Source organism: Castor canadensis, chromosome 1 (genome assembly GCF_047511655.1).
Source record: "Castor canadensis chromosome 1, mCasCan1.hap1v2, whole genome shotgun sequence".
NCBI classification, from domain to species: Eukaryota; Metazoa; Chordata; class Mammalia; order Rodentia; family Castoridae; genus Castor; species Castor canadensis.
In genome coordinates this window covers 21484812-21509192 of record NC_133386.1, presented here as the reverse complement: position 1 = coordinate 21509192, position 24381 = coordinate 21484812, and the positions used below count along the sequence as shown (strand labels likewise).

Sequence of the window (24381 nt, the reverse complement as noted above, 5' to 3'; positions counted from 1 at the left end):
AGTGCCCTCATGTTCCATGTCATCATGAAGGTTAAGTTAAGAGGATAGAACTATGGACATCAGCAATTCCTGAGCTTGATTTATAACTTTCAAAAATTTAGACACAGAGGATGCAAGCAAGCTTGGGTAACACCAATGGTAAGATGAGCTGTCCTCCTCTTTCAGGTTCTCACTCCCACCTTCTATTTTCTACTGTTTGCCAGATTGAAGGTGACAGAAAAACAAAATCTCAAGGAGGAAACAGAGGGGATATATAACCCATCTTGGTAGAGCAAGGAAGGTTTTTCTAGAAAAAAAATGACATCTGAGTTGAACCTAGAAGGATGAGTTGGGTGATTGATAGGCAGTATCTACATTTCTTAGAGGTTATTGGCATATCTTCATTTCTGCTTCAAATAGTTACAGGAGAGACTCTCAGCTCAGCATTAACAGCATGGCAAGTTTATTTTGGATTAAATGTTTCCATTTTTTTTCATACCTTCAATGAGTATTCATTTGTAAAATGAAAAGGAGAACTGCAGCTGAGCACTTTAAGAGAAATCTAATTTTATCTATAGAAGTCCTATAGAAGTTCCTCATGACCTTTTTTACATTCAGAGTTAATAAGTTTATAAACATAGAGCACGTGTTTGTAAAATGATACCTCCACTATCTGATTAAGTTTTAGCTTAATCAGATGCATTCAAATATTGAATGCCAGTGAGAAGATGAAAAATATGACAGTTTCTGAGCTGGGTACGGTTCCCTCTGTTAGCTCATTGGCAAAAGTAGACTAGGGAGGTAATTCAGTGGCACAGTGCTTGCCTAGCCTGGGCAAAGCCCAGTACCACAGACAAACAAAATGGCAAACATGACTTGCAATTCTGTTGTAACAACATCCACTTCTCCCTGTATTTATAGTCAACCATGTTTCTGGTACAGGCTTCTCTGCTCTTTCTACTTTTTCCAGATTCTAAAGTGGTCCTCGCTTTGTGAAGGGTATTGGGTTGTCTGTTGTACCCGTGTTCCTCTCAGTCAAATCATTGCCTCTCTGTTGACCCATTGCCACATTGTTACTTGTGCCCTGTCACTCTGCTCAACACTTATGATGAGTGAGTGTGGCTAGAATGAATTTGTAAAACAACGTTGCACTTTTGACAGTTGTCCACCTGAAGTGCCACGAAAGGTTAACTACTTGTGTTTAGAATCAATGAAAGCATTCCAGTGAAGATGGAACAGCACACAGGGGTCAGCATAGGTTGAGCTGGTTGAAAACTGGTGGTACAGTAGGAAGAACCCTGCATTTGTTTATGGTCCAAGGAGCAAATGTCAACACTGACCTCAGCCTAGACCGCCCATGCTGGAACGTGGGTGTCCTCTTGAGCTTGCCATCCACTGGTCTGGATCCAGCAGCCTGAGCTGTGCTCATGTGCACAGAGCCTGGGATAGAGCCGTGAAAAAGCACTTGGCCCCATTTTGCTCTCATTAACCAGGTCACAATTGCTGGCTGCTGTTGCTGTCAGGTGGGATGAATCAGGTCTGTGGGGACATTTGACATCATAGGGCCCCTCTTATTCTAATCAGCTTGTTTGAGTAGAGCCTCTTTGTATAAACACATCAGTTGTGGGAAGAAGTTCTGAAATGAAGACTGTTACATAATGATTTTATGAATAACATACAGCTTCCTAAAGTCACTCTTTTTCCGTTATATTTCCAAATCAGGTTTTAGAAGCAAGACAATTTTAGATTCTTATACTAAGAACAAATTTAGAAACCTACCTAAGGTGTGACGCATTTGATGCAAAATATAGATGGACATGGAACAATGTATCTTATTAAGAAGTTCAATTAAATAATGGTCACTAAAATATATATGAAGTAAGGTAAGTATGTCAAATGACACACTAACGGCTAATTAGATAGATGAAGCAGTTTGGAAGTGATAGGCTTCAGATGGTCTAGCTTTAAAGCTAAGGTAACTTTATTTCAAGTACAGAATTAAAGGACGGGGCTTTGAGCCACAGTTCCTTGGCTTTGGGGGTGTCTTTCAACTCTGTTGAAGCTGAGCAGAGAAGGCCTGGGCCATCTCCAGGGTCATGAACACTCTGGAGCTGCTTAGTTTTGCAGCTTAATTATTTAAATGTTTCCAGACTCAAATGACTGATGAGCTAACATATTTTTAATTTAGACTTTAACAGCAGCAAGATATAAAATGTGCTTTGATAAACTGATGTTTTAAACTTTAAGTTCCATGCAACGTCTTTTATTTCATTACCCACATTTCACATTACAAATTTACATTTTTATCCTGATTTCAAGAGAACAGAGCCCTGCATGAGTTCTGATCCTTAGTGAAAGCATTCATGGAGAAGACTAGAGGTGGTTTGTTGTTGATTTCAGAGAAAGAAAGAATGCTGCTAGAAGAAAGAAAAAGGATATTATCAGAGTGTTCTCCTTAATTTAGCCCTCCAAAGATAAACACACTGGTGAATCATTACATGCTGATGGTACTATTTTAACATTAATTCTGTAACCTTTTCCTACTCCCTTCCGGTCCACTGAGTGGGTGGGTTATAGGTAGATTGACTTAGGGAAGAGTTTGTTCTTGTCAGACTCTTTCTTAGTTTTCCTATGATTAAAAATATTTCTGATACTAAACAATACCTACTGGGAGCTCTTAAAATAGCACTTTAAAGAATAAGAGAGTATTTTGGAATTATTCAGTTTGTACAGATGCTATAAAGTATGACAATATCCTAATCATCAAGTTATTATGTAACTTAACTATCTCAAATGAATTATGGATACCTTCTAGCACTGTACACATGGTTATTGAATCTTGATCCCTGGTCCTGAAAAGCTTTCCATGGAAACTACCTTCCTTGACCCCAGCTAGCTGGATCTGTGAATCCCTCTATTCCTTTTCTCCTGCTGAATGTGACACTGTGTCTTTTTATACATGATCAGTTTGCCATGTTAGGGATGGCTAACTGAGCTGCTCCTTCTTTCTTGGGTTTATTTCTTGGTGATTATTCCTGTTGCTGAGATTTTCTTTAATCTGAGCTACACCAGGAAAGACACTGTCTTACCTCTGGTTGTATCCCCAGAATGTGAGCAAAGCATCAGTAATAAAGGTCTAACAAGCAGTGTTTTTTGAGTGGATAATGAGTCAGTTTTCAACAAGTGAGTGTTTTTGGAAATCCCAACTCCCGCTCTCAGAATCACAGCATCCAACTGTGAGGCTGTGGCCGGGCTTTGCAGCCTTGCTGCAAATCTCATAAACTCACTTGGCTGGCCCCTGGCCCCTACCCTCTGCCCAGTGGCTGGCGTCAACAGTCCCCTTGCTGACAACACAGCTCTCCTTTCCCCTCCCACTTCAAGCAAACATCATTCTACTTCGTGCTCCAGAGCTTTCTACTCTTGGCATATATCTTTTCTGTCTGTGTCCTCCCTCTCCACACTGTGGAATAGCATATTCATTTTCCCCCATTGTTGAGGACAGACAAGAATGATTTCCAGGAAGACACTTGTTATCCTCACTTCTAAGAAGTGAAAGAAATGTCACTTCTGTACTGCTTGCTGTTCCTTCCTTCAAGAGTAGCTTTGCTTTCTTACCTTGAGCAACTGTGCTGAGACATGGCACTGGCTTCAGGGGAGTGGCGAAGGCCTCGTGAATTGTCATGAAACAGCTAAATGTGAGTTCTTTTATTCAAGGTGAACCTCATCCTGTACCTGTAGACTGTCCTGAAAATAAAATGCCTACAATCTGCATATCAAATATGTGTGTGCAGGATTGGAATAAGATGTATTGCATAGGACATCTTTGCAGAGTTATGTTTTAATTTTTCCAGGATTCTTGGATTTCTCTAATGATACCTGTTTTTCCTGATGGAGGACCAGTGACAAAGGGTTCCCCCATTCCTCCCTCCCCTAACACATAGTTCCACTTGTATTCTGCTGAAATGCTTTATTCAGCATTGGCCTGAATGCCTTAGGAGCATCATGGGCCCAGGTTTTGAATGTCATACAGAGTTAGATTCTTGGGAGTCTCCCACGTCCATTTCATTGATGCTCTTCATTGTTTACAATTTTTCTACTCTTTTCTCCTGCTGAATACTCTTTCATTACTTGCTAAATCCTACCACTGGTGCCCTTCTTGATAACGCCTACTTACTGTCTGCCATATCTTCTATCTATTCCCTTCTACCTAAAGACCTTTGGTGAATCCATGGAAGCAGCCATGGGGACTTGGGCATTCCTTGAGCATGCTCCTGTGGAGAGGGAGCTTTTGTTAAGATTACTTAGTGATATGCAGTTTACTAAAACTGTAATGACCTAGTAGGTTTGATAATGTCCCCTCACACACACACACATACATACACCCACATACACACACTCACACACTCACTCATGCACACACACACACCAAGCAAAGTCCACATCCTAATCCCAAATCTGTGAACATGTTACTATACATGGGAAAAGGGACTTTACAGATATGATTAATTAAGGATACTGAATTGGGGAAATTATCCTGGATTAATCAGTTGCGTGCAATGTAATCACAAGGGGCCTCATAATAAGAAGGTGGAATGAGGAGAAGGCCATGTAACAATGGAGGCACATTTTGGAGTGAAGAGCTGACAAGCAAAAGAATGTAACAGAGCCTCCAAGCTAGAGGAGCCCAAGCTGGAGCTTCCAGGAGCAATACAGCCCTTTCAATCCCTTGGTTTAGTTCTGTAAGACTTACTTCAGATTTCTGACACAGAACTGCAAGATTCAAGTTGTTTCAAGCTACTAACTTGATGGTCATTTATTACGGCAGCAACAGGAAGCTAATGCAGATGAAAAGACAGTGGAAGACGTAAACTGTGAGCAGAACTGTGAACTAGGTAGGGAGAGCAGGCAGAGGATAGCTAAGCCCTCTCTAAGGTCAACCCAGGCTGCCCTCCGCCCACTCCCATCCCCAGTGCATTGTTCCTGCTGATACGTTAGGACATGGTTAAACCTTGGTTGTCATCCAGTGCCTTTACTGGTCTTTCCCTTCATATAGGATAAAAATATTTAGGGATGGAGGCATGCATAGCTCAAATGGTTGAGTGTGAGTTCAAACCCCAGTACTGCCAAAAAAAATAAAACAAATAAATAAAAAGGGATCAGGTACAAATGTTTATCTCCTTTTCTTCCCTGGCTCCCAGGAACTTTTCTATGGCTGCCTTGAATGCATCACTAGACCTTACATTCCTCAAAGACAGTAGTTAAATGTGTGCTGTGTGCTGAACAAATCCTCCTAGACCTATTTAGATGGCTGGTGGCTGGTGTCAATGTTCACTGTTACAGTACCAAGTTAGTGGTATAAATAATAAGCACAGAAGAGAACTTAAGTAGATCTCACCCTGACTCCTTTAGCACAGTGGTGACAGCAGAGAATCTGAGAACCTAGTCTCCACGTAGATCAGCCAGTCATTTATTGATTATGCTCTGTGTTCAGCACTTAGTGCTAGGTGTCCTGGGCTATAGGAAAGATTTGGCTTACCTCTACTTCTTTCTCCAATGAAAGCTTAGCTAAAGAGATAAAAGCAAAAAGGTGACAAAGAATCAGTCTCCTAATTAACCCCAAGGCTAAATATTAATATCTAATCCCATACCCCTCTTTAATAAGCAGATGGCAAGCATACTATTATGGGAGGAAATTAGATTTTCAGTAGACAGTTTAAGGAGATTAGGCCAAAACTGATGAAAGAGCAAAAAAAGTGACAAGTATTTTTTAGGTGTCTTTAGGATTTTCTTTTTTTTTTTATTATTATTTTTTTATTTTTTTCATTTTTCTTTTATTATTCATATGTGCATACAAGGCTTGGTTTATTTCTCCCCCCTGCCCCCACCCCCTCCCTTACCACCCACTCCACCCCCTCCCGCTCCCCCCCTCAATACCCAGCAGAAACTATTTTGCCCTTATCTCTAATTTTGTTGTAGAGAGAGTATAAGCAATAATAGGAAGGAACAAGGGGTTTTGCTGGTTAGGATTTTCTTATTAGTGAAATATGAAATGACCAAACATTAAGAAGGAGCCTGCAGAAACGCAAAGGCTGTGTGTTTTCTCTCATATGTGGAAGATAGATCCAAAAGATAAACATATACACAAAAACAAGCATAATCATATGCAAACTCAGATGTAGAATGTATTTGTAACCGTGGAAGTACTCTGAGGAACTTTGGGAAAGAGGGAAAGGAAAAGAGAACGATAGAGCATCAGTGATATTAAAACATAAGATGTGAAGGTAGAGGATATAAGAATGTGTACTGAAAGCTGTTGAAAGTGGAGGGTGGGAAGTAAAGAGGTAAGGGAGAGAAATCGAAGGGGCTGAATGACCCATGTGTTTTCACAGTGGGATAGATACATTGAGAAACCCTTTTGAACTTCAACCTAAATATTAATAACGAAAAACAGGGCTGTAAAATAGGTGCAGTGTGGGGGAGTACAGGAGGGAAGGGGAAGGGTGAGGGAAGGAGATTAAGGTGACAGCATATGGTTGATGGACTTCATATACCTATATGAAATAGAACAAAGAAAACTCTTGCAATTTCTTTAAGTGGGGTGGGGAGGGGGTTGAGGAAGAGAAACGATGGGGACAATTTAACTAATATACAATATAAGTCTAATTATAATTGTTACTATGAATCCCCTCCTGTATAATGAATATATCCTAATAAAAAATGAAGGAAAAAAAAGAAGAAGGAGGAGGAGGAGGAGGAGGAGGAGGAGGAGGAGGAGGAGGAGGAGGAAGAAGAAGAAGAAGAAGAAGAAGAAGAAGAAGAAGAAGAAGAAGAAGAAGAAGAAGAAGAAGAAAGGAGAAGACAAAAGAAGAAGAAGAAAAAGAAGAAGAAGAAGAAGAAGAAGAAGAAGAAGAAGAAGAAGAAGAAGAAGAAGAAGAAGAAGAAAGGAGAAGACAAAGAAGAAGAAGAAGACGAAGAAGAAGAAGAAGAAGAAGAAGAAGAAGAAGAAGAAGAAGACGAAGAAGAAGAAGAAGAAGAAAGAAGAAGAAGAAGAAGAAGAAGAAGAAGAGGAGGAGGAGGAGGAGGAGGAGGAGGAGGAGGAGGAGGAGGAAGAAGAAGAAGAAGAGAAATGAGCCTGATTAGGACCACAGTGTCTGTTAACCATCCCTTAGCTGGTCATGAATTCATTTGACAAACAATTGCTTCATACTGAGTCATGTTCTAGGAGCTATAAAGAAGACTGTCAAGATTCCTACTTTCCCAGACTATATCATGGTAAAGGCAAATAATCCATGTTTGAGAAGAAATCACCTTAGCTAACAAACATCTTATCACTGAAGAAATGTTTACAATTTAAATGTAAGTCACTTAGAGCCTAGACTACCTTGTTTGGTGCATCCCAGAGGTTAGGACCTTTTTATAGTTGCAAAATGGCATTCTTGTAGGAATGGCTCATTAACACCTAGCCTCGATCTTTCTGTTTCCATACTTTACAGAAAATTATGCCATACAACCCTGTCTTTATAAAATCATGAGCCTGGAAGGTATTTAAGAGGTCAGCAGTCCATTTTGCTTACTTGGGCATAAATGCTTTTAGGAGTCAGGTGGATCTTGGAGGTGTTTATTTGAAGCTTATGTAAAAAATAGGTTGGGGGATGGGATTTTGGCCAACACAGCATATTAAAAGCTGTCAAGGTCTGGCCTGGCCAAATGACCATGTCAGTGGGCTAGATTTTATTAGCTTGCCAAAAAAACAAAAAAGAAGAAAAGATTTCATTTAATTAGTCATTGATTACTGCTTGCCTGAGAAAACATTAATCGGACTCCCTTCCTTCCTTCCTTCCTTCCTTCCTTCCTTCCTTCCTTCCTTCCTTCTTTCCTTCCTTCCTTCCTTTCTTCCCTCCTTCTTCCTCCCTCCTTCCTTCCCTCCTTCTCTCTCTTCCTTCCTTTCTTTCTTTCCTGCCTCTCTCCCTCCTTCCCTCCCTCTCTACTTTCCTTCCTTCCTTCCTTCCTTCCTTCTTTCCTTTCCTTTTTTTGAGATGGGGATCTCACTATATTGCCAAACCTGGTCTCAACCTCTCAGACGTAAGTGATCCTCCCATCTCAGCCTCCAAGAAGTGGGACTACATGTGCTTGCCACCAGCTCTTGACCCTTTCTTAAAGCCTCCGAGAGAGGATTACCTTAGCAAGGATGTGTGGCCTTCATCCTCAAGCAGGCCAGTGAGCTTGCCAGCCACCTGTAAGGCGGGGGAGGGGGGAACTTGCTGTTTGGTTGGGGTACATCCCCCCACAGTCACTGATGGCTTGTGGAGAAAACTTGTTTAGGCTGGGAACTCCTGGAGCAGATTCCAGGAACCAGTTTTCTTTCTCTGCTGGTTTTATAACAGTCGATTCATCCAGGCACACTCTTGGCTGATTGATCTGGCCAAGAACTTTTTTTTTTTGCCAGTTACTCAGCCCAAGTCAGACAGATGCCTTCCTCTACATTTCTGTGACCTGATTGTATTGCTGCTGACTCAATATTTTTTTTGAGCATTTGTCCTAATAAAGTGTATGTAAAGTTCCTGAAAACTATTTTTAAAAATCCTTGAAGTGATAAGTAAATTGATATGGGTAATGGTAAGCATATGTCATTCTGCTTTGGTTTATAGATTTATAATTTATTCTTCATTCAGAAATAATTTTTAAATGCAGCTATCTCCTGGAACTTAGAAATAGGCTTGTATCTCAATGCAAGGAAGCAGGTATTCTTGGGTCTGGATAGGCTGCTGGTCGAAGTCTCTGATGAGCTGATTTCCCTGTAACTGCCAGAGCTTCTGCGGACATGATTTTGCAGGGCCAAGCCAATCCTGAGCTTCCTTCTTAGGGGGTAGGGTACTTACAGCTTTGCACAGGGTGCAATTCTGGGGCTCAGACTTGTGGGCTGGCACCTAAAAACCCACTTACACTTCAGAATTCACTTCTTATGGTGCACACAGGGGCATTGGTCTTCTTCATACTAAAATAACAATACCCATAACAGACATGAAAAAGTTAAGTGTCTGAAGTATTCCAGACAAAACATACTAAATACTTATTTTAAGATCAACTTTGCTGAGCTGGGGGCTGTGCAGTAGAGTGTTTGCTCAGCATGTGAGATGCCCTAGGTTTGATCCTCAGCTCCAAAGAAAAGAAAAGAAAAAGTAATAAGCTTTCTCCTGTATGGTGATTCTAAGGGTTATACTAAAAGGAAGGGTAAGGTGGGAAAGGTCAGGTGAGCGCTTGTGGGAAGCCCTTGGCGGATCACGTTATGAGAGAGAGGAGTTCACACCTATGAAAAGCACACCTCTTCTGAAAATCAGGCCATCCTGTCTGGGGGGCTCACAGGGAATGGTTAGAAGGGGAATGGTTGAGGCAACCCAGTGAGTCAATCAAGTGCTTAGATGGCAAAGCTGAGATCAGTCATGCTGCCAGTTGCCTTTCAACATTAAAAACTTGCAAAGGATACCCAGTTTGTGAGTAAAATGGGGATTCTAACTCAGATCCTTTGGTATCCTTTTCTACTGTTATAGGTCAATAAGAAGAATGCTATCTTTTTGGCCTCTAAAACCTAGAAAAAAATATAACAAGGAACATAAACAATGAATTTTTTAAATTACATTATTTAATGTCAGTATGAACTAAGTAGTAATTATATTTTGTGTGGTGGAGAGGAGTAATGAAAGTTTCACCTGCTTCCTGTTGGCTAGGGGTTTCACAGAAGGTGAGAATGATCTAACCTCTTGAGTGAGGGAAGGAAAGTGAGCTGCTGATTAAATAGGAGAGGAAATGTGCCTGAGAGTTTGTTGATCAGCAGAAAAAAAGGATATATAGACCTCATCAGTGGTAAAATGGGTCCAACTTAAAAACAAAAACAAAATGTAACAGGGCTGAATCAGGTGAACAAACAGAACTTTGATGGGAGAAGGTTATGCTGTAATGGCCGACACCTAGAGCACTGCAGTAATTTGCCAGAAAATACAGCATGCTCTCTCTATATATGTATACATATCAATTTAAAAGTTATATACATTGTCTAGTGTATATCAAGTTCATTACAAATCATAAAAATAAAACATCTTAAAAGCCACGTTCAAGGTGAGATGAGCAATACTTTTTAAAATAAAAGCTTATTGCATTAATAAGACATAATTCCTATTTTCAAAACTTACTAATTTTATAATGAGGGCAATGACTATTATAATTTTTTAAAATCTTGATTTCATGACACGTAAAATAGCAAGTTCATGATCTGGTTTTTAATGAGTTTATTGTGGAGCATGGTGTTTTAAATGACAGAATTGAAAAAGACACCTTGTTAAAGAACTGCATCATTGGCTGAGTTGGCTGTGTCCTCTCAACCTTTCACACCTGGTTAAAATTCAGCTAGTAAATGGCTTTCTCCTCTGTTGTCCTCAGCTATTCTTGAAAGCTAGCATGTGTTGCATCTTTGTATTTTAACAAAGAGTTGAAAAAAACCCACAAGTTCTTCCTTTCAAAACTTTTCAACCAAATTAAGAAATTGCTTTCTGCACGTTTTAAGTCTAACATACAGAAAAGAAGGTGCCAAGGAAATCAATATATTAAATATTACTGTAGCTTAGTGGTTTCTTTTTTATTATCTATTTGTTTGTTTAATTTATTTTTGTGAGGAGGATTGAACCCAGGGCCTCACCCATGTGAGGCAAGTGCTCTACCACTGAGCTATACCTCTAGCCCATTTTCATATCTTTTACTTAAAAATAAATGTTAACTTATCTTCTTTTCCTCAGAATAGTGAATCACTTCACACCCCCTTGATATATATCTTCAATCCATGTTAGAGATAATTAGTTTAAGTAAGCAAGTTATTTCTATTCTTATAGTTCTTTCTATTCTTTTTAAAGAGACTTGTTTATTAACAGAATCTAAATCTAAAGTCATCAAGTATTTCTATCCTCCCTTGACACTTTGCTTCTCCTCTCCCTTTTTGTCATATTTATCCAGTTTTTATGACTTTTCATAAATGTTTTTATTAACTATGAAATTATTTTCTCATACCCAACAGTTATTTGAATATAATAATACATTTTATTAGCTCCTTACTCATTGTGATTTTTTAAAAAAAATCTTATACATTCTCTCTGGGCTTCCTTTTCATTTTACTAAAGTACTGTACACCCTTTAGTAATTTTTAGGCTGTGTCAGTAGTGATGTTTTGTATTGTTTTGCTGATGAATGGTAGTATAGCTGAACCCAAAATGTAAAGGTACCAGTTTTCTTTGAGTATCTTGCTTTTGGCATCTATAATTGCTCATGAAAAGTCTATGTTGGTCTAGATGTTATTCCTCTTTCATTCCTTTTTTTTTCCAGAGTAAGTAAAAAATTTATTAGGGTTACATTACAAGATACCAGCACAGTACCTGTATAGAAACACTCTCAGAGACCCCCCACTTCCCAAAGATACCCCCGAAATGCAAACAAGAAAAACCTCACTGTAGTTCCCAGACCTGAACCAGGCAATTTGGAATGAAGAAGATGCCAGATTGCTCTGATTGTGCAGCAGAGCTGGGTGGTGGGGTGTGAGTGCTATTGTCACAATCATGGTTCACAATGAGAAGGTACCTCCCCATTCTAAGTTTTGTCACAGTTATTTTTAACATCCATCCAATCTTGTCTCATATCCACCTGTTTTTATTTCATATTTGTCTGTTAGTTTTTTGATAGGTTCCACTTATCTTTTGGATAGACATACTTATTGAAAAATCTTTACTAGATTCTTCTAACATGGATATGACCATGAAACATGAAATCATGTTACATTGGTTATTTTATTTGTTTGCTTTTTTTTTAGTGTTAATAGTCTTAAGATTTAGTCATGTGCTATATAATGATGGGATTTCGATCAATGACAGGACACATATATGACAGTGGTCCCACCGGATTGTAATGGAACTGAAAAACTCCTACCACCCAGTGACTTGGTAGCTATTGTAACATGGTAGGATAAAGTGTTCCTCACACATCATGGTGATGCTGATGCAAACACACTGTCGTACTACCCACATGATTACGTACGGAATAGTTGATTATGTTAATAAAAAACCATGTTACTGGTCTCTGTATTTACTCAACTCTACTGTTTATTATTATTTTAGAATGTACTGTCAAACACCATGTGTGATGGTGGCAGCAACTTCTTCTCCCTCCTGCCTACCACCTCTCTTGTTTGTACTGGTAGACCACATCCAGTGGTAGACCTACACAGCTAGGAGTATGTGAGTACAGTCTTTGATGTTCACACAAGAACGACATCACACAGTGACTTATGCCTCTGACAGTGTCCCATCAGTAAGCGATGTGAATATGACTGTATTTTGGGATTCGGCTGGTTTGGGGTTTCCCTCCTTCTCTTACCCTCTTTAGTAGTTTCATGGTGCTAAAGTCACCTCTGTCTTGTCTCTCTGACCCTCTAGTATGGTTTTCTAATGATGTTTGGGAGAACCTGCTGCCAATCCAGCGTTTAGAAAGCCAATGAAAAGTTCATTTAATTCTGGATAAGAGGATTTATCCTCCCATCTTGGCTTTTTAATGCTCTGGCGCCATAGCTTTTTTTTTTTTTTTCACGATCTCTTTTTTTGAGTCATTCAAGCAGTCTCATTCAAGCAGAACCTGGCTAACGTCCCCTCCTTTCTCTTATGCTGTCTTTAAACCTACCATCCCAGCAGGAAAGTCTCTGGCCTCCAGCTACTGTCTGCTTTTGCACCTGAGCACAGCAGGCTTCCACTGGCTGAACTGAGCTTCGGGCGGCTCCTTTCTAACTCATGGGAATGATTGTCTAGCTTTTTGAGCCCAGCTGTGGCTTGCCTATGCAATATTTACCTATCATTGCAGGCATCCAGTTATGGGTTCACCAACCTCTCCATATTCTACAACAGAAGAGAAATCTCAAAAGGAGAATGTTTAGGGATAATCTAACATAGAGCCATGCTAATTAATTACCATCCTAAAGCCCAGATCATAGAACATTAAATAAAGGTCTCATTTTTATTTTCCCAGATCTTCCTGGAAAGACTAGCTGTAGCAAAACTTTCTCCTGTGCACTTTTGTTATTATTGTCATTGTTAATAGTTCGGGGATTTCATTTTTACTTAGGAGAGTTATAAATCCAAGTTCTTTGCTATCAAACCTATCTCAGTCCAATAACTGTTTTGGAAAAGGAGTGGCCAAAATACTTTCAGAACATATTTCCAGTAGGATCTGTTCCTAAAGGAACCGGGAGTAAGTTTTCTCATGGGAAGTTAATATTCCAGCACTTTTTATGTCTTTGGATGAATCAGAAAGTGAAAAGGTCAAGGAGGCCAGCTAGGCTGATCGAAGTCCCCAAGAACTCTGTTGGGCCCAGCAATAGAATTCCTTGAGAAATTTGTTCTCTTCATTTTTCAGTCCTAGGGAAGAGTCTGACTTTGTGGGAAAAGATCCCACATGCTCACTGAAAGGCAAACCATGGTGCTTTTAGCTTTGATTCTGGAATCGCCGTGCCGTGCCCCTTGGGAAAGTGTGTCTGGCTCTTGTTGTCCACAACAATGCATTTGAACTGCCCTGAGTCCCCCTGAGATAACAATTTTCTGTCAGAAAAAGCAGAACATAGGTTGGGGGGTGTGACTCAGTGGCAGAGAGCTTGTCTAGCATTCATGAGGACCTGGTATAGATCAATGTCCACCATGACAAAAAAGGCAGAGCATTATTCTCATCAGCTCTTTCCTGTCCCCCCAAGCAGTGAGAGCATCTATTAGGAAATTAAGAAGAGTTGCAAAGGGCTGGGGTGTGGTAGAGCACTTGCCTAGCATGTGCAAGCCCTGAGTTCAATCCCCAGTACTAGATGAAATCCACAGAATTTTTGTAGGGTGTCAAGACATTTTCTTTGAAATTGAGAGACAGTTGTTTAAAGGGTGTTTTGAAGAAAGACATGATACTTTTGACATCATAGGGCATCACTGGACTTTGGGGTTACTACCTCTGCCTCGCCAGCCTGGAGTTACAAACATCTTTTGTTTTTGTTTTTTGTTGTTGTAAAATCAAAAAATAAATAATTTAATTTAGCATAAAAACTTTTAATTAACAAATAATTGTACATGTGCATGGGGTACAATGTACTGTTTTTATAACATCAGGTTAATTAGCATATTCATTTTTTTGTGGTGAGAACATTCAAATTTCTCTCTGTTCGCTATTTTGAAACATACAGTACTTCCGTGTCACGGCACACCAGAATTTATCCTTCCTAATAATGACTTTGTACTTGTTGACCAGCCTCTCACCTTTGCCCCTCCTCTTCCTAGTCTGTGGTAACCATTGTTGTAGTCTCTGCTTCTATGAGGACAACTTTCTTAGATTCCACAAATGAGTGATACCATATGGTCCTTGTACCTGACTTACTTCACTTAGCATAATGTCTTCTGGGTACATCAATGTTGTTGAAAACAGCAGGATTTCATCCTTTTATGTGTGAATATATTCTGTTGTGTATATACGCCACATTTTCCTTATTCATTCGTCTATTGTTGAAGATCTAGGTTGGTACCACTTCTTGGCTATTCTGAACAATGCTGCAGTGAACATGGCTGTGCAGACATCTCCAACGTACTGGTTCCGTTTCCTTGGGGTACACACTCAGTGGTAGGATTGCTGAATCATATCATAGTTCTATTTTTATTTTTTGTGGTGCTTCCTTACTGTTTTCCATAATGTCTGCTAATTTACATTCCCTCTAACAGTACAGAGTTCTCTTTCCTTCAGTCCTGCCAACACTTACCTTTTGTCTTTTTGGCAATAGCTATTCTAACTGGAATAGGTGATAGCTCGTTGTGGTTTGGATTTGCATTCCTCTGATGAGTAGCAATGTTGAGCATTTCTTTTCATATACCTGTTGGCCATTCCTCTGTGGTCTTTTGAGAAACGTCTACTCAGTCTTTTGCCCATTTTAAGATCAGGGGTTTTTTTGCTATTGAGTTTTTTCAGTTCTTTATGTATTCTGGGTATTAACCCCTTGTCAGATGTGTAGTTTGCAAATGTTTTCTTCTATTTTGGCCAACATCTTACAACCAACCCTGTCCAAACACTGTTTTTAAAATCTCAGTTCCCTGATGGGACTGAGAGTGTGTGGCTCAAGTGATAAAGCCTTTGCCTAGCAAGAATAAGGCCCTAATTCAAACCTCAGTACCACCAAAAAAAATATCCAGATGATGGGCCAGGCATGGTGGCACACGCCCATAACCCCAGCACCATTTTGGAAAGGTAATACAATGCAGGCACCACATGTTGTACACCAGTTCCAGCAGAGTCTGAGCAGAGATTTTTTATTTTTGTACTGGGGGTACTTGGTGACATTTACAAAAGTTCTTACAATTTATCATAGTTGAATTCACCTCCTCCATCATTCTCCTTTCCTGGAAACTATTCCTATTCCTGGAATAGTTTCAATAGGTCTCATTTTTTTCATTTTCATACATGAATACATTATATTTTCACTATATTTGCCCTCTTACACCCTTCCCCTATATCCTCTCCCTTCCCACTGATACCAACTCTCAGAAAGGACCTGTTTTACCTTCATGTTCTCCATTTTTCAAAAAAGACATTTTTGTTTGTTTAAGATAGTTATATGGGGAGTCTCATTGTGACATTTCCATGTATATATGTATTATAACCCAAATTGATTTATCCCCTGTATTAGCAAAACATGACTTTTCTTTCAAGTTAGATTGGTATTCAAAATGTATTTTCAAGCCTAACTTAAATAACAGCAAAAAGTATCTTTCAGAACTTTCTGGATTTTAGAATTGGGTTGAGGAGTATGTGGATTTTAGAATTGGGTTGAGGAGTATGTACATTTTAGATAAATCACATCAAGTAGTGTTTATTTTGGGCTGTTCTTAGATATCTAGTCAGTATTTATGAGAAAAAGTTGTTTGAAATGACCAACAAAGTATAATCCATTTGTCATTTGGGGACTAACTGTTTCAATAAAAATGACTGAGACTTGAATTTTGAACTGTAGACAAAGCTAATATAAATATATTTGTGCTGGGCAATGTGCATTTCAATTTGATGGTGGTTGTTAACTACTCTTTATCAAGGCCTCACACTTGATGATAGATCTATCTTATTTCCCTGTTGATTCCTCTTTTTTCTTTTTTCCCTCAAAAATAGTTTGCCCTAGATTTTGTGCTGATAACACTCACTCTAGGTAGTTGGCAGGTCTTAATCAGGGCATATAGATGAGGTGTGGAAGCCACAGAGATTTCAATCTTTTGGCATCCAAGCAATTTTATTAATATAAAGAATTTTTTACATCCCTGGGGTGATCCTTAATATCATGTGACAGTATTAAAATAATAGAGATAAAAGTGTCAGGGCAGAATCACTAAGAAATTCAGCTTTTCTTTGAGGAAAACATTTCTGAGCTAATACTGATAACATAAATGAAGTATTTTTGTCTAAGCCATGAAGAACCTCATATCTATAGAAAAACCTGAAGTTACATTAAAAACAAAGATATTTTATCTCAGAAGCTGTTGCAGTGGAAGACTAGGTTATAAATTATTTGCAAGTGGTTCATCACTAGGAATTCCAGTGGCATAAAAAATGCTTAATAAACAACCTGCTGTTAGAATTTAGCAACAGTGGGGTATGATAACACTATGAATTTTTTTAAACTTATCAAAATTAAAATTCTGTAGGTCTCTTTATACTGTGGATTCATTGTACTGTAGGTCAAATGAGGTCATTGTAAATCTTTTTTCCTATATCTGAGAAAAGGCAGAAAACAGAATTGTGTTGTCCCCAGAATCTAATACGATGCCAGCCCCAAGGCTGGCATGTGATTTCGTCAGCACTCTGCTCGGCCCTGTGCCGTGATATCCTAAGCAGTGTTGAGGGTCATGTTTACATAGCCAGATTAAAGAAAAGAAATGAAATGGCTTTTCCTGTCTTAGTTGATCTCTTTTTCTCAATCCTTGGGTTTCTATTACTTAGATGGTTGCAGATTGTATCATACTACAAAATCCCCTGCCCTCTTCTGACAATTATCTCATATTATAAGTGACATTTAGTGAAATTCCTTTGAGTTTTGCTGTTTAGAGAGATGGACAGAAGTTCTGAACAGAAATAGGAAAACTAATCATGATGAGAACAACCAAAATGTCAGCTTCTTAACATGTAGAGAGAGCTGAGAATATTAGTCTTTATTTTTAAATGTTTTATCTGCTGCTCCCTGTCCCCTCCCCCAATAACAATGAAAACACTTTAAAATTTTAAATTGAAAACTTGCCCAGTCATTCAGCCATGTCAGTGATAAAGGTTGAAGCCTGTGTAGACTAACCCCAAAGAAAAATAATTTATTGTAGTATTTTTAGAGATGCCTTTTTACCTTTTAATTATCTGTGTCTTTTCCTGCTCCTGGCTGCTCTGGCATCTTTTGGAAATCACTGGGTTTTACATAGCATGTGCACTTTTTTTTCCCCCTACAATGTGCAACACAGTCAACAGTGCAGTGATTTTCTCTCTTTCTTTCTTTCTTTCTTTTTTTTTCCTCCTTTGCTTAGAACAGAGGTGGAAACCCCAGGGAATTCAAGTACCCACTTGATAGGCTCAGTCTCTCTTAATCAGCCTGTAATGGAGCTAATGGCTGTTTGTCATCCTTGGAGATATAAATTTCCTGGCGGTGGCTCCTGCAGACAGTGCATGAAGTATGCTGTGTGTGCCAGCAAGAGTTGATAACTAGCAGAAGGGCAGGGTGGTTCGTTAGCCAGAAGAACCAGGGCTTCCCGGCTGCTCGCCACTCCTAAGACATGGACAACGCAGGTAGGTAAAGCCAGCCGGAATTCTTCCTCTGCTGGCTTCCTTCTCAGTCTGCATCCTTTGCTGCAGGAGGCTTTTGCCTAGTTGTTGCTTGCGTCTGCACTTTACTGTTCAAGACTGGGAGGCTTGGAATATGTTAACCCTGGTGCAAGCATGGTCCACCAGGCGATTAGCGTTGGCTTTGAAGTTTAGGAATGCAGATTATCTTTTGGAGAGCACACTGCAGTTTTATTTGGGGTGCAGGAAGTGTGGTGTTTGATCCTTTTGTGCTCGGTACAGTGGGTGAAATTGCATATAGTTAACGGCAAAACTATTACTGAGAGCTAATGAAAGGTAGAAGAGGAGTTTATGCTAATGAGCTGAGGAAATTTTTAAAATATATTCCAATATGCTCCATGCAATAGATAAGAATTGTTTGGTCTGGTGCTTTTATCCTCATTAGGATGCAGGGTCAAACATGTTTTAATGTGCTCTGATATTTTAATTTCAAAGGACAGATATGAGTGATCAGTCATGACCTTTAAGAATGTATTTGTTTTTAACCTCTTTACTTGACAGCTAGACACACGTGACTGGAGAAGTATTTTAGTTTATTAATTTTTAATTGATTAATTGTAATGCTTAGCCTGCGATTACTTCTCAGGTGGAACTTTTTCTTTTCTCTCTGCTGTATTGAACTTTCAGAGGCTGTGCACTGTGGGATTGCTCCCCAATTTGGTGTTATCGGTCCTTGGCGCAGAATTCTCCCTGCTGTGTTTGGGATTCTGTCTCCTGACTCATTAGTTCAGTTTTTTGACTGGTCTCAACTGCAGTGGTGCCCTCCAGTGCCTGGAACCCTGGTGGCTCTCCTAAGGGGATACATCATTTAAGTATTCAACACCCAAGACCACCCATTGGTGATAAAAATATATTTGTTAGGAATTTTTAACTGGAGTCTAGGCAGGCAGAGATATTGAAGGTAGCATGCTTTGTATTATTTGATGATGTAGCTTACCAGAAACAAAACTCTATGAATAGAATCATTTTGCCTTTGACATTGAAGGTACTGTAACAAATCAGAACAGTATAATATTAGGGATGAAAAAATCTAGGATAATGGAAGAGGTAAAACAGGTAGGAGGGGAGTGTGTGTGTGTACGTGTGTGTAGTAGTAATAGTAGGAGGAAAAGTCTGGGTTCACATATATGCATTATACCTGCATTCTAATCATAACAGCTGGTAGGTATGGGACCTGTCTATGACAAGGCACAATTTGAAGATCAACTGAAACCTTCTCTAATTACATCAGTAGCGTTAGTAATAAATAAATAAATAAATAAACTAGCATACCTAATTTAGCATCACTTGAAACTTCTGCCACCCACAATTAATTATACTGATGTCCTGGAAGAATTATCACTTTTATTCAAGCAAATGTCTTTCTTAACTGACTCATATATTTATTTAAAGGCCATTTAAGAAAAGGCAAGAGACAGTGTACCATAGCAGTCTTTTTGTAGGCTTCAAAAATGCAAAGGGTTATTATTTCTGTTTTAGCTAACTGTAAGTTTGGGGGATAAGTGTTGGCAAAATTCATAGCTACATTTGTTGATTCTATTAAATGCCATTAACAAAATACTTCTGCTCCTGACCAGTTTTAAGAATACTTATATACTATGTAGAGTGGCAGTAATTTCTATATTATTTTCAATTTTAGGGGTAACCCCGAATATAGGCATGTATACCTTTGAACAGAATGACAGGCTTATAAGTTGTATTATTTGAATAGTTCAGAAATAACATCTTTCTTATTATGGCTTGTAATTAACCATTAGTGATCACTTTGCAAGGTCACTTGTTGTTTATCTGAGTACCTCTCTGCCAGGAGGGAAATGTAAATATCCATTACACACACACACACATGCCCCTTAACATATTGCATTCAAGATGAACTGGTAAGTAGCCCCAAATTCCCCAAACCTGAAATATCTTTTAATATTATACCAGTGGCCCAGTTAACTTGGAACACTGCCTTTTCTCTAATTTGATTTAAATAAAATAATGATGTTGAATATTTGCCTACATTTTTTTAATCACAAATGGGTTAGGTGGTGGATATGAGCACCATTGTTTAAAGCTGAGCACCAGTCCTGACAATTGGACCAGGAGCCAGGCCTCCTCCCAGCAAGGCTTCCCACGTGGAGGTTTGGATAATTGTTAGGCAGAGACAGAACAAGGGCCCATCAAGCTGAACACCTTTAATTTATTCAAATCACTCAGAGTGCCGCATCTGAGATAATTGGATGTGGTTTCTTTTGTTAAATAAGGAAAGAGGAGCCACTGGGGACTCTGTCCTTTTCAGTGGGATGTGTATATTTTAGGAGACACACCTTTGTGGATCCATCCAGTCTGCCCTGAGAAGCCAAGAGATGACATTCCCACTGTCTTGGAGAAGGAGATACACTTTCCCCACAATTGCTGGCTTAGATCTTCCTTTAAAAGCTTTTCCTGGAATAACAATAAAATATTTATCAAACTGTGTGTAGAATATGTCAGGGCAATTTCAGCAATACCTAACCTTTTCTTCTTTTTCCTATGGCTGTTTCTTTTTATAAGTTATATAACAATTCACATAGAGGTCCTTTATAATTATAAACCTGTAACCAGAATTACAAACCAAGTCATTCTGCCCGTGCCTCTGTGTCCCTCTGCTACTTCTCACCTGATGTTCACCAAGTAGTCCTCTTGAATGAGCTGTGAGAAGAGATGCTAAGGCCTTGTTGACTTGTTGACTGGTGATGTGAAACACAATTATCTGAAACACAATGTTTGAAATGTCATTCCATATTCTGTAGGGCCAGTACTATAAAAAGTTCTGCAGCATTTATTAAACTTGTTTTTCCTTGCTTGAAATCAAAATTTCGGTCACTGTGTTTGTGGGTCATAGAGATGGTGACATTTGGAGAGGAGGTGGCAGCTGCTGGGAACCCCTGTGTCTTTACCTTGCTTCTATCCCAGTGGTTCAAAGGCTGTTGACCCTTGATGTACAGTCACTGAACCTAAGAAGTCCACAGTCCAATACCTCCTTGCCAAAAGAGACTGGAAGGTAATTTGGAGGCAGATTGAGGAAGGTTTTCAATGGAGTAGTCAGAGCACCTAATCACCTTAAGTGAATGCTGGCTCTGCTGGCTGCAAGCCCCAGTGACCATGAACTCATGAACTAATTTCTCATCTGCAAGTGGTGGCAGCAATTGTACCCAGCTCATAGGATAGTTATGAAGAAAAAGAAAGACGACCTGTGAAAAGAAGGTAAAACAATGACTGGCATATAAGAATACTCATGCATGCTGGCTATTTAGAGAGCTACCAAAACATTGAAGCAGCTTGCTTTATGCATAAATACATGTTCTCGCAGAATGGTTCTGGAAGCAGTGTAGATGATAGCATGGAAAAGCAAGGAGTTATGAACAGAGCGCAGTCAGGTGACTGTCCCAAGACTAGAACTGGAAGTTGATGTGGCAGCACACTGGGGCTGGGATCCAGGGCGAGTTTGATATGTGTCAGTAGAGCACGCACACACACACACACACAATATTCTTTAGTGACCATGGACTTGAGAAAAGCCACGATAATCAACTTGCTTGGATTTTTACCTTCATTTTGAAGTTTTTTTTCTAATTTGCATACCTTTCGTATTTATTACAACCTAGTAAACCCAAGGACAGCTATTGCTCTCCCTCAGCCTGTGGCAGATCCCAGTGGGATGGTGAAGACAAAGGAGACTTTCAAATGCTTGTCTTTTCACAGTTGGAAATAAGACCAGCCTAGAGAAGATGCCCCTAAGCACTGAAATAATTTCGTTAAAGTCCAGGCTGTTCCATAAGAAAACTTAAGCCTAAGACATTTCATTCCCAGCAGCTTCACAACCTCAATAGGAGAAGCTACCCTAGTCATGCCAACATTTCTAAACAACAGACGATGTTGGTTGAAGTTTTCCCACTTCTCATGCGAATTAATGTTTTAAGGAGGATGCTTCCTAGAACATGTGACTTTGCAAACTCTGGTGCAGTTTTAATCTTTTCCCTTTAACCCCTTACTTTGGTAATATCTTGGTCTTATTATCTGTAACTTTGTTAACCATGATACTCCTTAAAGGCATACATGTTATAGACATACATACACATACATATGTACATAATATGTGCACAGATATTTATATGTGTATACACTCCATATGCATCTATGTGGGGATTATTTGGTTAGCGGGATATCAACCTTGATGTAGGGGGATGCAATGTTGCTCGCTATTCTCACAAACTGAATAAAAACCTAATAACAGAGTTTCTTTCTAATTAAAAGATATTCAGCTGGGCACAGTGGCTCAAGTCTGTCATCCTAGATATCTGGGAGGCAGGGATTGGGAAGACCATGGTTCTAGGACAAACAGGACAAACAGTTTGCAAGACCCCTACCTCAACCAATGACTGGATGTGGTGTTGTGCTCCTGCCATCCCAGCTGTGCAGAAAAGCGCAAGTAAGAGGATTTACGTACAGGCTAACTCTCTTAAAACTAACCAAAACGAAAGGAATGGGTGGAGTGACTCAAGTGGTAGAGTGCCTGCCTAGCAAGTGAGAGACCCAAGTTTAACCCTCAATACTGGCCCCCAAAGAAATTCATTCCTACTCTCTTGATCACCCCCGGTATATATTATCGAATATTTTATTAGCTATGAAACAAATAGTTAATAGTATATAGTTTTGAATGTATTGTAAAGCCCATTGCAGCATCTTGTGATTCATTTAATAAGTATTTTTAAGAGCACCTTAGAATCATATAAAGATATTTTTTCTAAGCAAAAGATTAATACTTGATAAATCTGGTTTTTGGAGCATTTGTTTTCAAAATGCTAATATATTCATAGAAATTGCTATCCTTTAAAACAAAAAAATGCCAAAAGTAAAAATAGGTTCATGTTAAAATATGAAAGTGCTCTAAAAATGGCATTATGTTTTCAGTCTAATTATAGAATAATTTTGACCTCCCTAGAATAAACTGACAGACAGGGCCAAGAGTATATAGAAGGAGGACAAAGTCTTTGTTTCAAAAACAAAAATTGTGTTTGTTTTCTGATAATTAGAATTTGTTCTGAGTGTTTTTTCTTTGCAACCACTCATCTTTATAACAGCAAGGTAGCCGCAAAATAAAAGATGAATGCTTGTCAAATAGCTTAATCAAGAAGAAGTTTAGGAAGAGATATGGAAAACCAACAAGAATGCATTTTGGTGGCAAGAGAAGAGAAATCAATAACCAACATTTCTAAATCCTATATCATTTTATATGAATTCCATGGGGTATTAATCCCCCCACATAGACAGAAACTGTTAACAGTGTTCAACAGTTTTGTTAGCACGTTAAGAAACGCATACTTATAGAACTAGCCTGTAATTCCTTGTCTGTATAATATTTGTTGTGGATCCTTAGATGAAATATAAAACACAGCATTTTCCAAAGCATTTTAACTGCAGGTTCTCCAGGAGATATCTAGTTACAAATTTGGGGGTCACTGTTAAAATGCCTTCATTCTCATTTTGCTTCCCATTTTCACTTATGCTTCCTCTCCTGAATTCTTCTCATTTCTCTGTTTCCTAACATAGTTCCATTTTTGATAACTAGCAAACTATTCACTTCCAAAAATACCGATGCGTGATTATTTAGAATTTAAATACCTGCTCTTGTCTACGTCCTGGATTCCTCTTCCTCTTTATTGCAAGCCTTTGGATTGCTCCATGGCTCAGTAGCATCACCACCTGATAAAGCAAAGAGGGAAAGGTAGCCAGGACCTTGGCCCAATTTGCATGGGAGTGGAGTTCAATTACAAATACGAAATTGGGAGTAATGCGCATATTTTATTTATCCAAACTTACATTTCAAATGAATTATTAAAATTGTTGATGTGAGATTTTATATGTTAAAAGGCAGTTTAAAATTTCTATTTTTGTAATTTGGGCATGCCAAGAGCAAGAACAAAGGCAAATGAAATTTAACTAAATGTTAAATGTCTTGAAAGGAAGGAAGTTACTTTTTGTCAATGCCCTGTGGTTTAGGTACCAAGTTAAGTATTTTACACATTACATCATTAATCAGTGCAATCAGTATTAATTTTTATTTCCCCCAAGTGACATAGGAGGAAACTGAGGCTCACCCAATAAATACATGGGTGATTTATAAACGAATCCAACTCTTTTTAACAGCAAAATCCAACCCAGCATTTTCATGTTGTCATGAACAAAAAGGTCTTCTTTTAGTTCTTCTGTCTTCCACGCCATTGAGTCCAGTGTCTGGACTGTAATAAGCAGTAAGTGTGTTTGTTTGTTTTTTAAAGTGGAATCAAATATGCCATTTAGTGAATTTGGAAAAATTTTCCAAAAGGAAATTAAATATAAAGTATCTGCAGATTTGTTTTTATTGGTAAATCTTTTATCATCTTTTAAAAAGGGTAATTTCCCAATATCGAGCTATCTATCACCCCAAAATTATATATTGAATTTCCTCACATAAACCAATTT

At 38.8% G+C, this 24381-nt stretch overlaps 1 protein-coding gene across 3 annotated transcripts in view; it reads left to right on the top strand.

Moving 5' to 3' along the window:
- Nucleotides 1-24381, top strand: part of Phactr2 (phosphatase and actin regulator 2) — a 258646-nt gene that overhangs the window by 53963 nt on the left and 180302 nt on the right. The window contains exon 1 of one of the 3 annotated variants that reach the window (XM_074072875.1): nucleotides 17324-17838. The exons of the other annotated variants lie outside the window; for them this stretch is intronic. Within the exon in view, the coding sequence (XP_073928976.1) occupies nucleotides 17826-17838 (13 nt within the window). The 5' untranslated portion in view covers nucleotides 17324-17825. Of the gene's footprint in view, nucleotides 1-17323; nucleotides 17839-24381 lie in introns of those variants that run through there. 3 annotated transcript variants of the gene reach the window in all.